At 51.5% G+C, this 15,249-nt stretch overlaps 2 protein-coding genes across 2 annotated transcripts in view; both read right to left on the reverse strand.

The window, feature by feature from the left end:
• The window catches only part of BFSP2 (beaded filament structural protein 2), a gene marked incomplete at its 5' end in the record, with an annotated part of 69,570 nt that extends 64,186 nt beyond the window's left edge, over positions 1-5,384 (reverse strand). The window contains one exon of the mRNA XM_079923013.1: positions 4,896-5,384. Coding sequence (XP_079779139.1) covers positions 4,896-5,384 — 489 coding nt within the window. The remainder of the gene's footprint in view (positions 1-4,895) is intronic.
• A 3,782-nt stretch (positions 5,385-9,166) lies between these two features.
• Positions 9,167-15,249, reverse strand: part of TMEM108 (transmembrane protein 108) — a 372,302-nt gene continuing 366,219 nt past the window's right edge. Inside the window, exons 5-6 of the mRNA XM_079921274.1 lie at positions 14,184-14,338; positions 9,167-9,375 (exon numbers count right to left, since the gene is read on the reverse strand). Coding sequence (XP_079777400.1) covers positions 9,253-9,375; positions 14,184-14,338 — 278 coding nt within the window. The 3' untranslated portion in view covers positions 9,167-9,252. The remainder of the gene's footprint in view (positions 9,376-14,183; positions 14,339-15,249) is intronic.

Below are 15,249 nucleotides of genomic sequence, written 5' to 3' on the forward strand. Positions count from 1 at the left end.
GGTCTTGGGACCTGGCTGTCCCAGGGAGACAGGGACCCTGTTTGAGCCAAGACTCCAAGTTCCTGACACACGCTTCATCATGCCATTGGAGTTCACTTACAAAATACAGATTTAAAGATACAGCTAGTGAGAGTTTCAAGATGGTGGCTACTGAGTCTTAAATCCCAACTTTGGGGTCCTTCAGAGCTCAGGTTCCATAGGGCTGTACTCGGCCCATACCCGTGAAGCTGGCCCTGACTCTGACCCTAGTTCTTCCAAGGCTCACAAACCTATACAGTGAAAGAGGATGGAGACAATTTCCTCAGGCTGCTTTCCCGACCCTGCTATGGTGTGAACCCCTGAGTCCCCGTTCTGGGCTGCTTTCCATGCTGTGGCTTTTCCCACAGTGGCAACAATCTCTCTCTTTCCCCCTCTCACCTTTGTTTTTCTGAATATGTGCCTTTGTCTCCTCATGGTTGGTGGGTGAAAGCTCTTGGTGGGGGTGGGAGAGGCCCCTTCCCAGAAAGGCTCTGGGAGCTCTCAGTTAACACTGCCCTGTCCCCTTCCAACCTTTTGTTCTCTTTTCACAAACAGCTACAGAAGTGTTGGACATAAAAGGAAATCATGCTTGTCACTTGTTCTGAACTTCCCCATGGCTCCTGCAGCCTGGTTTGAGAATGTGCCGCTGAAATGGACTTCCAGCCCAACCTGCTCTTGGGAGACAGAGGTCCCTGTTGGATTTTGTTAGGGGCCCAGGCTAAGGAGGAGGTGACGTGTCTCTCTAGGTGCCCAACCACCATTCAGCCCCTTCAGGGCTCAGTAACTGAGAGCTTGATCCCAGGCCTCAAGCACAGTGCTGGTCCTGAGGAGTCAAAGGTCAGGGAGGGCTTCACAGTAGAGGTGCCACTGAACTGGATTGAAGGGTGAGGAGTTCTGCTGGGTGCACAAGGGCGGGGAGGTGGTTGCAGGTGGAGGAAAATGGGCTTCCAAGGGGCGAGGGTAAGGGAGCGTTGTGAAGGGTAAGGAATGCGGGGGCAGGTGTTTGGAAAGATGGGCAGGAAGCTCCAGGCCAAGAAGTCCAAGTGAGGGCAGAGGAACAAGAGTTTTCGGCTTCTGGATCCCAGCAACCGCCAGCACGTGTGGCTGCCTCTGAGACTCCGTGAGGAGGAGGCGGCCCTTCCAGAAATAAATGGGCTGTGGAGGTGCGGGGGGCTGAGCTCTAGGCCGGGAACGGGGAGAGGGCCTGGGGGGGTGTTGGGTCCTTCCAGGGCAGGGAGGCAGTGGGGCCTGCCCCTCAGTGGGAAGGGTGTTGTTTCTCAGTGCCCAGAAGTTGGGCCTACCATTTGGGGACAGAGAGGGCTTAGGAGGGAGCTGTCTCCCCAGGTTCTTGGGTGACGAGAGGACACTGTTGGTGGTGGGGGGGAAGGAGTCCTGCTAATAAGGCCCTGAAGGGAGCCATGGCTCCAACAGCAAGCCCTTGGCCAGAGGCCCAGCCCCCGGGGGCAAGTGCTCTGACTGAGGATGCCACACTGCACGTGCACAGCCCCTTTTCACATCTTATTTCATTTCATGCTCATAGCGGCCCATTCTACTGGTGAGGTGTTCGTCCATTTCAAAGACGGGGAAAGGGAGACATGGAGCAGATGAGCGGGTGGTCCATGTGAGTGGCAGAACCAGGATTTGAAGGGAGGTCCCGCTCATCATTGAGCATCGATTGTGTACGTGGCTCTAGGTATCCGTAGTGCCAGGAATGTATTTCTAGGCTGTTAGTCACTGATTTTACTAAATACATTACATTCAGTTAACCCCCTAACAGCCCCGTGTAGCATATAAAGTGATCCCCAAATTGCAAATGAGGAAACAAGTTCAGAGAAGTTAAGTAACTGATGCAAAGCCACCCAGCTAGTAGGTAGCAGAGCCAACAAACAGCCAAATGCAGGTTCCCCTGACCCCCAGCTTGTGCCCTTTCTATTTGTCTAAGTGATCCTGGACTGTGAGGGTCTAGACACGCAAATGACACAGGACAACATGGTAGCTGCCGCAGTGGATGTATGTGCAGGCTGCCAAGCGATCACAGAAGGAGCAGGAAAGCAGCTCAGAGGAGTAGCCAGGTCGAGGGCATGTGGTGTGTTCACGGCCCCCCAGGTGGGTAGTGTGGCTAGGATGGAGGTGGCTTCCGAAGGGCCTTGTGGACTGAGCCCCGGGCTGTGGATTGTGTCCTGTTGGTTAGGAGGAGCCCAGAGGGTTTGGGGCAGGGACATAATGCAGTCAAATCGTGCATGTCCAAACGAGCATTCTGGTGATGGGGTGGAGAATACGGGTTGGAGAGCAGGTATCAGCAAAGCCATCTTAGAGCCAAATGTGGGTCCGTTTTGCAACAGCAACAGAAAAGAAATCGTGTGTCTATCTCAGATATGTAGAATTTTCTTTTCTCTTTGATGGAACAGAGCTAAACATGGCTGGAGGACTGGGCTGTGTGATACAGAAATAACTCCACTTTATAGGTTGTTCTAACTGTATCTTCAAGTCCATGTTTTATAAAAGAGGAAAAAGAGAACTCTGTATTCATACCTAGAATCTCACTTAGAGTCACCTGAAAGGAAAATGACCCCCATTCGGGGGCTGACTGTCTTGGCATCCAGCCCACAGCACTGTGCCTGTACTGCTCTCACTGTGCACCTCTCTAATCTGTAGCCTACCTGCAGGCAGGACCTATGCAACTTATTTATCTATATGGACTTGCTGGAATACCCACAGCGTTATTATACCCATTTTACAGATAAGGAAACTGAGGCTCAAAGAAGTTGGGTAAGTTGCCCAAACCTCTGGAGCCAGACCAAGTCAGTCTCTGTTGAGTATGGACTAGGTTTTGTGGTCATACTTTTTGACCTAGAAAGTGGGATGCCTGACCTCTTGTGAAAAGTCAGTGTGACATCTGAGTGCAAGAAATTGTCTGGCAAATGCTGAAATATTGGAATATTCCAATATCGAAATATTGGAATAGGGGCGTTCTGGTGGTTTACAGGATACAAATATTTGGAATCAGCACTGTTGGAGAGAATCCTGGAGGAATGGCTGTCTGAGATTTGCCAGCTTTAAGGCCCCGGACTGCTCTAAGATGGTTCTCCTCACAGCATAGATGGATGCAAGCAGAACAGCAGCTCTGGGGAAAAGCCAAGAGGACAGTGTTGGGTGTCATGCGTACTGTGCTGTCAGCTAGGCACCAGCTGGTGGTGGCGGAGAAGCATCCTGGGGTGAAGTGGGAGGCAGGAGGGGCAAGTGGGGAGCCCCTGAGTCTGTGTGCCCAGCATCACCCAGCCACACACAAATGAAGGTCCGTGAGCTCCCCCCGTGGGCTGCGTGCCGGGTGCCCCAGGGTGCGAAGGGTCTGAGCTGGCAGTTCCTGGCTGGGCTAGAGGCTGATTTAGCTCAGAGGGATGCCAAGGCCAGCATTTGTGGGAGCGGGGGAGGAGAGAAGCCAGCCACCCACAAAGAGACAGGTGAGCTGTACAAAGCTGGCTGCGGCCCCAGCGTCAGAACCACAGGCTGCAGGCAGATGTGACAGATGAGCTTAGCACCCTGGAGAGCAGGTCCTGACCAAGTAAGGGACAGAGAGGAAACCTCTGTGCCCTGCCCTGGCCAATAAGGTAGCCACTGGCCACATGTGGCTATTTAAATTTAAATGAATGAAAATGAAAGAAAAATGTTAACTCCTCAGTCTCATTAGCCACAGGTCAAGTGCTCAATAGCCAGAGGTGGCTGGTGGCTACCAGACTAGACAGTGAGTATATAGGACATTTCCATCATTGCAGAAGTTCTCTTTGAATGTAAACGAGCTCATTAATATTTTTATATTGATTACATGTTGAAATAACATTTAAAATATTTTGAGTTAAATAATATATAGTAATATTAACCTCACCTGTTTTTTTTTTTTACTTTTATTACTGTGGGTAGTAAACTTGTCAATTACCTGCATGGCTCAGATTTCTACGGGACAGCCCTGTATAAATGGATACAGGAACACACCTCCATTTAGCTATTGTTTTTTTTGTTTGTTTGTTTGTTTTACATCTTTATTGGAGTATAATTGCTTTACAATGGTGTGTTAGTTTCTGCTTTATAACAAAGTGAATCAGTTATACATATACATATGTTCCCATATCTCTTCCCTCTTGGCGTCTCCCTCCCTCCTACCCTCCCTATCCCACCCCTCCAGGCGGTCACAAAGCACCCAGCTGATCTCACACCAGTCAGAATGGCCATCATCAAAAGATCTAGAAACAGTAAATGCTGGAGAGGGTGTGGAGAAAAGGGAACACTCTTGCACTGCTGGTGGGAATGTGAATTGGTACAGCCACTATGGAGATCAGTACGGAGGTTCCTTAAAAAACTACAAATAGCTATTGTTTTTAATGCCACATCCATTCAGTGGTATTCCATTTGACGATGGCTGTAAAAACCCGTTCTTAACACAAAGGTTACAGAGTCAGCCCAGGCTGATGGGACAAATGCAAGCTTTGGACCTGGAAAAATTCAGGTTCAAATCTCAGCTCCATCTCCCGACTGGCTGTGTGATTTTGGGCACATAACTTCTTTGCGCCTCAGTTTTTTCATCTAAGATTGCAATCAGTGAATGAGCCTCTGCACAGCATTGCTTTGAACCCTAGAGGAGATAGTGCCTGCACAGGGCCTGGCGTGGGCTTGGCCCCGAGTACACCTCAGTAAATTGTGGGCCCTGTTATTCTTGTTATCGTCATTAACGGTTTTAGCATGGAAGCGTAAGGGGTTAGGGTCAGTCTCTCTGGCCTCAGACCACTCACTTCCCTGCCCCCTGCCTCGGCACCCTTGCTCTCTGATAATGACCCTCCAGAGGTGCAGCAGGCAGCTGTCAGCATCCTCTCCCAGGCACTCACCTGCTGGCAGCTGCTGGTCCATGAGGCCCGGAGGGCACTGCAGCTCTCCGAGCGCGTGGCCTTGCTGTCCAGGTGCATCCGCAGCTGTGCCTCCAACTCCTGGCTGATTTTCTCAAGGGCGTGCACCTTGGCCATGTATTCCACCAGGCAACCCCCCAGGTCCTCGACGGCACTGAGGTCCCTCTCCAGGCCTGGAGCGGGTGCCGTGGCCAGGCCTGAGCTCCGCAGGCCCTGCAGGAAGACGCTGCTGATGCCCAGGGCCCGGCGGGTCACGCGGGCACCCAGACCACCTGTGCACCCACTGGGTGTCATCCCTACATAGACCCTGGGTGTTCGGGCAAGACCACCCACGGCAATAGTCCTGGAGGCTGGGAGGCTATCCAGGGAGGATGATGACTGTGCTCCCCTGAAGGGTGCCTTGTGCCGCTGAAGCGGCATGCTGGAGCTGGCCCCCGCGGGCGCTTCCACCACCACTCGCCTTGTGCTCATCGCCCCTTCTGCCTCTGCTGTGCCTGGTGGGTTTGCAGAGCCCAGTGGCTTTTGGTTTCCAGCCCCAGCGTCCCCGTGACTTGGCCTCTCTGGCAGCTTCCCTGTGCCAGGGCTGCTTTGTCTGCTGTTTTCCATGAGTTTCCACCATTCACCAAGCTGAAAGGGAAACGGCCCCCCCAGGGCTGTGTGCAGAGAGGCCCTCAGGCGTTCTCCGCAGGGTCATGTGCAGGCTGTGTACATGTCCTCCTAGATTTTTCTGCGGGTAGTGGGGAGGCTGGATCAGTGCAGGCTGTGAAGGTGGCTCATCTGGGCTTGTGTATTTCGCTACCTGAGAGGGCAAGGCAGGCACCCAGCAGCCCCACTTCACAGATAAGTAAACTGAGGCTCAGAGACCTTAGATCACAAGTGCAGCGAGTGGCTGAGCCAGGACTGTCTCCAGGTGTTCCAGGGCTGATGTCAGGGATCTCCAGCCTTATCTGTGTTGCGTGTGTGACTGTGGAGGTGTGCCTGCAGATGGCTGTGAACCAGCCTTGGTGGGAGGCAGCCCCAGGGACTCCAGAGAAACAAAGTAAGCCTGTTGCTTCCTTCACGCCCCCTCCCTCAGTCCCGGCAGCGGCTTCAGGTCCCTCGCTGGCACCTTCCTGCCCCCTCCCCCCCGCACTGTATTCATCAGCTGCTTGACCTTGGCCACACTGCTTCACCTCTCTGGACCTTATTTTCCATGCACTGGCCTGGGCTCTTAACTCTCTCATGCACTAGACAAGGGACCGTGGGCAAATTCAGGTCCCACACATGTCAGCCACCTACTGTGCTCCAGATGTTCCCCACACCTCTGTTTCCCCAACTGCCAGAAAACTAGTAAATAAAAACAAAGAGGTTTTCTGGTAAGATCTTTAAGGGTGCTCCAAGTTAGGATTGGATGACACCCTCTAGACTTTAACTCATGCCCTCAGTATCCAGAAAGGATCTTGCAGCCCCCAGGATAACAAAATGGACTAAAACCCACTGCATTTAAGTTTAACCCTAGAGAAATGAAGTATCCAAAACCCAGAGCTGGATATTTACCCCAGATCCTGTAATGTGGGAATGTACCTTGAGGAGAGAAGGGGAAGGGGTCAGCTGAATCCATCCAGTGCTGGGCAGATTTCCATGCTTTACTTCACTGAGTTCTCAATTCGACCTTAGGAGGTAGGTTCAGGGTTGACATGCACTGACATTTGGGCTGCACAGTGCACAACTCCAGAAGCATCTTCACATGTCCTATGATCACCTATTCTCCCTTGTGTGTTGACAACCTGAGAGCTGCTGTGACTCACCCAAGGTCCCCTGTCCAGGAGGTGGCAGAGCTGGGATGAGAAGGCCTCTTCTGACTCCTAGTCTAGTGACTTATCTAGGACCCCCTCTGTCTCCCTAAACCCAGAAAACAGGGTACCTCCCAATGTCACACAGGCAGAGTTAAATATTCTGGAATATTCTATGTGCTCCTCCCTTTTTCTTTCTTCCTTCTACTTTTTCTGTTTGAAATGACATGGAAGGTACTTTATAAATATCAATGTTGGTTATATGATTATCAGATTAAGGAACCAACTTGATCAAGTAAAGGCTGGCAGTGCCCCTTGTTTATTTAGATGTGGCTTTCTCGCTGAGAACACCACCTCTGGTGCACCCCGAAGGCCCGTGGCGCCCATTAGTCTGTGTTATAATAACATCCTCTTAAAACAGGTGATGCTGATGGGTCCCAGGAGCTGCAGGAATTCTAGGATGCATCATCCAAGGCTAAATGAAGAGCTCAAGCCACTAATTACATTGTTTACAAAGGTGCCGTGTTTAGGCACTGTTACTCTACAGAATGGTGACACTCAGTGGCGAGGTTAACTTCAGATTTCTCTGACCAAAGATATTTACAATACAGTCCTGAGCCCAGGGAAGGGGAGGAGGGTGTGTCTTGACACCAGTGTCTCCAAAGACCTGAAGACAAATGACTTTTGGGAGGAGAAATCCCAAACATGTTTCTAAAGAATTTTTTATCAAATGATAAATGGCTATTAGCTCATCACTCTGATAAAAATCCAACTTACTGTTAAAACAGATTAAAAAATACAGATGGACAGGTAGTGTTGGTACTGAAGGAAGACTTAAAAGTTATTTAAAAATGAAAAGAATGCAAAATGTATTAGCAACTTAATCCTCTGGCTAATAAAATAAGTTTATTTATATATACATGGTAGCTGAATTCTGTGGATAAGGAAAAATAAGTCATACATCCCACATATGTATATATAACATATGTATCTCTGATTACATATATTATATATAAATTTTACTTTTCAAACAGATTTCTTTCTCTGTATACACACACACATTGATATTTTAAATGCAATCACTGACAGAAATATTATGATAAGGTTGAAAGATCAGACAGCAACACGCTGGGAAATGAATCTCAGAGCAACACATAACCTGCTTCTTTGTGGGCTGAAGAGTCTTTGAAGACAGACAATCACCAAACTCATGTTAAGTAGGTTCACAGGACATTGAGAACACACACTTTTGAAGGCCATCTTTTTTTTTTTTTTTAAAGGAAAATGTAGGAAGAAAGGAAAAAGTTATGATAAAGAGACCACAGCAATAACACGAACATATGACTCAACATTCAAGTTCAGGTCCCAATCTGACTATAAGAACATCTATATTCAAAATATACTATCAAACTATTTTTCTTTTAGAGAAAGGAAGGTCAAAGCAGTTATCTTCTCTCCCAGCCACTATACAGTAGGGATAAAATGGAGAAGCAGCCATCTCTGGAAGCCCCTCTCACATCTCTGGGGGTCCGACCCCTGTTGGCCGTGGGCCCACGGGGCAGCAGGTGACCACCGATGGAAAGAGCAGTGAGGGGAGACGTCCCCGTGACCCCCAGGCAGGCCTGCAGGGCTGAACAAGAATACAATGACATCTTCCTCCCGAGCCATCTGCTTTGGCAATCGTTATTTTAAGATCCTGGGAGGAAGGTTTAGAAAATTACAACTCCACACACCAAGGTTTCTTCCACAAACACGTTCCTCAGCGGTGTGATGTGATGGTCTTTTGAGAAAACGAAGGTGAACCCCAAAACGTTGGATCCTTGGAGAAGAGCAAGCGTTCTGAAGCTCCGGGGCTGGGATCCGCATCCAAACCCTCTCCAGAGAAGGCACGCTGTCTAATGCATTTGTGGTTGGTGGGAGGATGCAGGGATGTGCTTGGAGGGGAGCCTTCTGTCGCCCGGGAAAGCAGTCCTGCCTGGACGCTCCCTGTGTGGGCTGTCAGGGGGCGTGGCCTGAGGATGCCTCCGCGATCTCCAGCTCCTGCTTGCGTCCAAATCCCAACTGTGCCGTCGCGAGGCTCCGGGCACCCGGGAGGATGAGGTGCTCCCTCTTCCTTGTCCGCCGGTGTCCCTCTAGGTGGCGGCCCAGCTCCGTCGCTGGAGGAGGGGGCGGAAATGGGTCCCTCACATTGAATCGAGAGGAACCAGAGCTTTAAGAAGCCTCAGAGGCCGTGCACTTGTTAACTTGTACAAGTCGGTCTCTCCCCTCACCTGCCTGGGGCTGCTGGGACCCCCTACATGCTCAAGGACAGTTATGAAGAGAAGCAATCAATGCAACTGCTTTGCTTATAAATACCTTTATTTTATAAAGCCACGGATTGTTCTGTCAAGTTTTTTTTTTTTTTAAACCACACTTATAAAAAAGATGTTGACAATTCTTAGGAAAAAAAAGCTGAAAATGTTTCTCATCAAGTCAGGGTTACACAAAGATTATATTTATAATATATATTTGTATATTGATAATTTAGAGCCGAAAGGTAGGGACTGGCAAAGCGAGGGCTGCTGCAGTTAGATTTCCGACACTTGATCGTTTCCCACAAACAGAGTTTCTTGGCAGAAGGGGTTAACGAGGACCATCCCGGTGTCTCTGTAGTCACCGTTGGCTGGGGAGCGGGGCTCCGAGAGCTGGTCCTGGGGGACAGAGGGAGCAGATGGCATGAGCTGGGTGGGGGTTATCAGGTGGCCATTCTTAAAGAAACGTACCCACGGGGACGTTTACTTCCCCTTGGGCGTGCTTGGTAAACATTAAAAAAGTTATTGAAATATAGTCAACATAACAATATTATGTGAGTTTCAGGTATACTACATAGTGATTTGACATTTACACACATTATGAAATGGTCACCACGATAAGTCTAATAACCGTGTGTCCTCATACAAAGTAATTACAATATTATCGACCATATTCCTCATGGTGTACGTTCCATCCCTGAGGCTTATTTATTAGATAACTGGAGGTTTGTTCCTCTTAATCCCCTTCACCTATTTCACTCCCCACCACAACCATTTTTCACCATCCTCCCTGCTGATGCTGGGGTACAGAGCCCTTTCTGCTCTTTTTTCAGACTTTTATAGCAGCTTCCAAAGAAGACTTCCTGCTTCCTGAATCACCTCCACCTCAGGCTGCCACTTGGGCCCCAGACTCTCCTTCCTGCCTCTTTCTCACAGACCTCTGGGAGGCCTCGCCACTCTTCTTTCCTGAACGCACCCTGTGCTTGCCCACCTCCTTCTTCTCCTGCCACCCACCTGTCAGAGCCTCCAAGGCTAATTCTACCCTCCCGAATCCTCCCATAGCCTGGTCAGAATTCTCGGCCCATTTCTTGTAGCACTAGATGTGCTGAGCTGAAGGGATCTGAATCTCTGTGTGACTGCACAATAGGTGGTGAGTGAAAAATTCAGTCGCCTACACAGCCTCAGGAGTGGAAAAGCCTAGAAACAGACAATCTGCTCGGGTCATCTGAATGGCTTTGGCTGCAGCTACCAAGGACTGCAAGCACTTGGGGGCCACAAAATGGCTGTTCTCAGACTCAGGCCCAGGTGTTAACGTAGAGAAAAAAGCCATAGTTTGTTCCAATTCTACACAACTGAAGCCTCAGAGCCTGCAGGCTATTTCAGGGCAAAGACTCAGCAGCAGGCCTAGATGTAACCGGTTCAGGCCAGACCAGCTTAGAAATGGCTTTGTTTTAAGAAGCCACGATTAATACTCTGAAGTTTATTTTTAAACAAAACATGTTATTTTTGACAAGTACGTATTACTTTATGGGTAATAAGGAGAGACAGGAAGAAAGGTCATTTGTTGTAAATGTCTTTTCAGAAGACAAGAATTTCCTTCACTGTCTGGAATCAGCTGTGCGCCCATCCAAAGGGTGGATGTGGGACCAGCCGTCTAAGTAAGGAGAACAGGGCAGCATGTCAGGGAGGGGACAGAAATCCTCTTTCTCCACTGGGCTTTGGGGTTGAGCTGCGGACAGGAATTTTGGAGCCTGAGATCTGGCTTGCGGCTTTACAGTTCTCACAACGCAAGCATTCAAGGGTGAACCACGTGGGAGAAGTTACTCTGCGTAGAAAAGAGAAAGTTATGTAGAAAATAACTAAGGCAGGAAAGAAGAAAACAGAAGGAGGGGAGGGAAAAAGAAGAGAAAGCATGGAAAAGTTTCCAGGCGCCTCTGGGCATCACAACTCTGCCCATACAGCCCAGATTCTGTTTTGTGGCTTTCATCAGCCCAGAAGGGGAGCAGGGCACCGGGGAAACTTGCTTAGGCAAAGCACTTGGCAGCCTCCAACACTGGCAGCCCGGCAGTGAGCTCATGGTCCTGTGACTGTGGTCGCTCTGTGGGTGGGCGGCAGGGCCTCTGTACCCAGGGAGGGGACAGCTGCTGTTACTGAGAATACAGCAGAACGAGGGGAGGGGGCTGGCTGGGAGGGGAGGGTGAGAAACCCACTCTAAAGCTGGCAGAGCTTCCTGCCGCTGGTGCCGCTGCAGCCTCCTGACCCTGGGGTCCTGACTGCGGCCTCTGCAAGCAGGGTACTTGTGACAGTACACTCACCGGCACCGTCCTCTAGCTTTGGTTTTCATTTACCAATTTGTAAAGAGCATATGAGGAGTTTAGGATCCAGGGTGCATGGCCCACGCTCAAAGTGGGCCAGCCCCCTGTCCAAGTTACCTATTTTTTCACTCACTGTAACAGTTCTCAGGAACACTTCTGCCACCAAATTGCACCCTGGCCACACTAAAGGTCAACGCCGTTGTGAGGCCTGTCCCTGTTTGCCCTTCAGCTAAAGCTTCTTACTGAGCGTCCACTGTGTGTCAGGCTTTGGGCTGGGTCATGGGTAAATCGTGAGTAAAGTTCACTCATGTGACAACCATTTACAGAGTACCTACCATGTGCTGGGCACTGTTCGTGGAGCTGGGTATAGGGCAGTGAACAGAGCAAACGACCCTCCTGCCCTCAGGCAGCTTATGTCATAGTAGGTGAGATGGATGCACACCAGTCAACAGAGAGAGAAGGGTGCAATGCCAGGCAGTGAGAAGTGCTCAAAACAGGGATGGGGAGAGCAGTCAGGGAAGGCCTCCCTGAGGAGGTGGCATTGCGGCAGAGGCCTGGAGGAAGTGAGGGGTGGAGGCAGTCAGGAGAAGAGCATTTCAGGTGCCAGCACGAGCTCACTCTTGGGCTGGGGCATGTGCTCTCTGGCAGAGGGGGAGGAGGTGGGGCAGGGCCAGCCCGAGAAACGCCTGCTAAGAGGAATCTGGATTCTGTCCAAAGTGTGAACAGGGCCCCTGTGAAGCGTGGGAGCCGTGGCTGACGGGAGGTCCTGCCTTGGAAAGATCATCTGGCTGCTCTGTTTAGGACAGACCGTGGTGGGTAGCTAGTAGCGGGGAGAGCTGTTTGCAGAGCGATGGCAGCAATCCACGATTCGAGGGATGATGGCAGCCTGGACGAGGGGTCGCAGTGCAAGTGGTGAGCCCTGCTCACGTGGAGGAAGAACCAGCAGGGCCGCAGACAGACGCGAGGTGGGATGTGCGAGAGGAGAAGGCGGCCGCGGTGCCATCTAATAATGAGAAACAGCAGGGGGCCTTCTGGGCGTCGGGGCAGGAGGGAGAAGCCGAGAGTTCAGTCTCGGGCTGTTGGCTGGGAGATGCCTGTAGCTGGGCACACGGGTCTGGAGCTCAGGGGAGACGGCCAGGCTAGGGCAGAACTTGGTAGTCACAGTGAGGAATGGGATTTAAAGGCATGGAGCTGAGAGGAAAGAGAAGAGAAGCAGTGTGGGAGCACTGAGCGTGCGCCCTCCCGTGACTGGAGGTCGGGGCAAGACAGGGGCCAACGACGGAGACTGAGGAGGAGCTGCGGGTGGGTGGGGAGAGCAGGACGGGATGGGGCCCAGATGCCAGCGGAGAAACATTTTGAGGAGGAAACGACCGACTGTGCCGATGCTGCTGGTAGATGGAGTAGAATGAGTGCCCAGAATGGCCCTTGGCATCAGCAATGTGGGGATAACTGGTTATTCCAGTGGGGGAAGGACATTCTACCTATAATGTCAGACCAGTAGCTGCACAATGACAACCCTGATAAGTGCCACGATGGAAAAGCACAGGAGCTGAGACCATATGACAGGAGAGTGAACCCAGCCTGGAGACAGGGAAGGCCTCTCTGAGGAAGTGACGGTTGGGCTGGGCCCTGAGTGGTGGGTAGGAGTCACTGAGGTGAACAGCGAAGGGGGTGCCAGGGAGGGACAGAAGACATGCCAGGAGAGGGAACAGCTCATGCACAGCCCTGGAGTGGGATGTAACTTGGTGCTGTAAGGGAATGAAAAGAAATGCAATGCGGCCAGAGCTTAGCAAACAAGAGGGAGAGGGCGTCACATGAGGCTGGATAGTTGGGCGGGGACTGGTCCACCTGGCAGGCCCTGAGCAGACTTTGAACTTTAACTCACCAGCAATGGGAAGCTACTGAAGGGTTCTGAGCACAGGAGTGATGTGATCACATGCCTGTTTATAAATGCTCATCTGGCTGCTGGAGGGATGAGAGGGGACGGTTCCTCCAGAAGCTCTCAGCTACCCCTGCCTTTACTCAGACGTCTGCCATCCTTCTCCAGGGCCATCTCAACTGTATCCCAGGTGACCTACTTATTTTTTGTGTGTCTGTCTGTCCTCTCATCCATTCATCCATCCACTAAACTACCCTTCCTTTCCTCCTTATACCTTCACTGACGACGTGCCCTTACCAGACCATCAGCACAATCTTTCTACAACTAGTTCACAAAAAGCGCAAAACTTTCAATGACCCTCCGCTGCCCAAGACGAAAGCACAAACTCCATTCAACCCCACCCAAGGCCGAGCCTAATCCATCTACCTTTCCAGCCGCACCCTGGCCTCTGCCCTGTCTTCCGGTGGGAGTGGAAAGAGGTCTTCAGTCAGAGAGACCTGGGTCAAAGTGCAGCTCTCTCACTGGCCGGCCGGGGGATTCAGGCAAATACTCACCCTTCCAGCACCTGCACTGTGAAGCTTTCCTCCACCGGGTTCCACAGCTCTGTACCTCTCCCTGTAGCCCCCCTAGTTTGCTTTGAATGATGTCGGGGTTTGTACCTCACCCAAAATCTTGGATCCTGGGCCCCTTGAGAGCAAGCTTTCACCTTCACAGTCCCCAGAGAGTGCCTGCCCCCAGTGATCCTCAGTGAACAGTCGTTGACTTGTTCCCAGAAACCCCAAGTCCCAAGAACCATTCTTCTCAAACTTCAACGTGAGCAGAAGGCCCCCGGGGATTCTCGCTAATGCAGATGCCCACTTGGCAGGGCTGGGCGGGCTCACAGCCTCTGGGGCCACGCTGCTCGGAGGAGTGAGCCACTAACAGGCAGGCAGCTTCTCTGCTCTCTTTGGAGCCTGTGCTCTTCCCACAGCGGCAGCCCTCCCCAGGGCCGCCCCTGGTTTGGGGCTCGTTACCTCAGAGGTTTCAAGGGACTGGATCTCCCTGGGAAGCTCCACGGCGTGCTTGCTGAAGTAGTCCATGGTGATGGCGTTGTTCCAGTAGCTCAGGCTGTTCTCGGGGTTGGCCGGCTTCTTCTTCTTCCGCAGGCAGCACACGGTCAGCAAGACGGCTGTTGAGAGAGTCCGTGTTAGAGAGCGGGAGGGTGGCAAGCAGGGCCAGGCAGGCCATGACGGTTACACATCCAGCCACTTGCCCTGCTCGTTGATTCGTTTGTTCATCTGCTCAACAAATATCTATAAATGCTGAGCACCTGCTTTGTGCAGGGTGCTGGGGAGAGAGGGTGAGAAGAGAAAGACAAGACTGCCCTGCTTTCATAAGCTTCCCGCCTAGCATGTGGATGGAGGGGTGCACGGGGGTCAAACAATATACAAGACAACTGTTCAAAGAAAAGAAAACGTGGCAAAGTGAGAGAGACAGCAGGGGGTAGCTGGGGGAGAGGCTCCATCGTGAAAGGCTTGCCTGAGCAGTGACCTTACAGCTGAGACTGGAATTGGGGAAGAAGCTGGCCATGGGTGGAACAGGGGCAGTGTGTCCCAGGTGGAGGGAACAGCACGTGCAAAGGGCCTGAGGTGGGGACAAGCTGCCTGTGTGTGAGGAAAGAGTCGCATGGCTGGAGTGGGGTGGGTGTGGGAGAGTGAGGTGGGAGGTGAGGCCAGAGCGATGCTCAGAGGCTGCCTCCATAGGCTCAGGGGCAAGAGGCGTGGATGCAATTTTGGATACTTGTGCATGCTGCAGTGCCACCCAGTGAGTTTGCTCCAAGGAAAGGCCTTGCTCTCTCGCTGGGAGGGCTCCCCGGAGCTTGGCTGCAGGGAATGGCATGCGTGCACCACGTTGCACCATGGGACTGATAAGGAGCGTTCTCAGTCAGAGTGAGAGCACGGCAGAGAGACGGGAAGAGCCCAGGAAATTTTACAAAATAAGCCTTGACTTCCACAGAGGGCAGAGGTTCACAGAGCAAATCTCTGGGCAGAGGTCTTGGACCCTGATAAAACAGCTGCTCTGGCCTCATCATCATCGTCA

This window comes from Stenella coeruleoalba (assembly GCF_951394435.1).
Source record: "Stenella coeruleoalba genome assembly, chromosome: 5".
Lineage (NCBI taxonomy): Eukaryota > Metazoa > Chordata > Mammalia > Artiodactyla > Delphinidae > Stenella > Stenella coeruleoalba.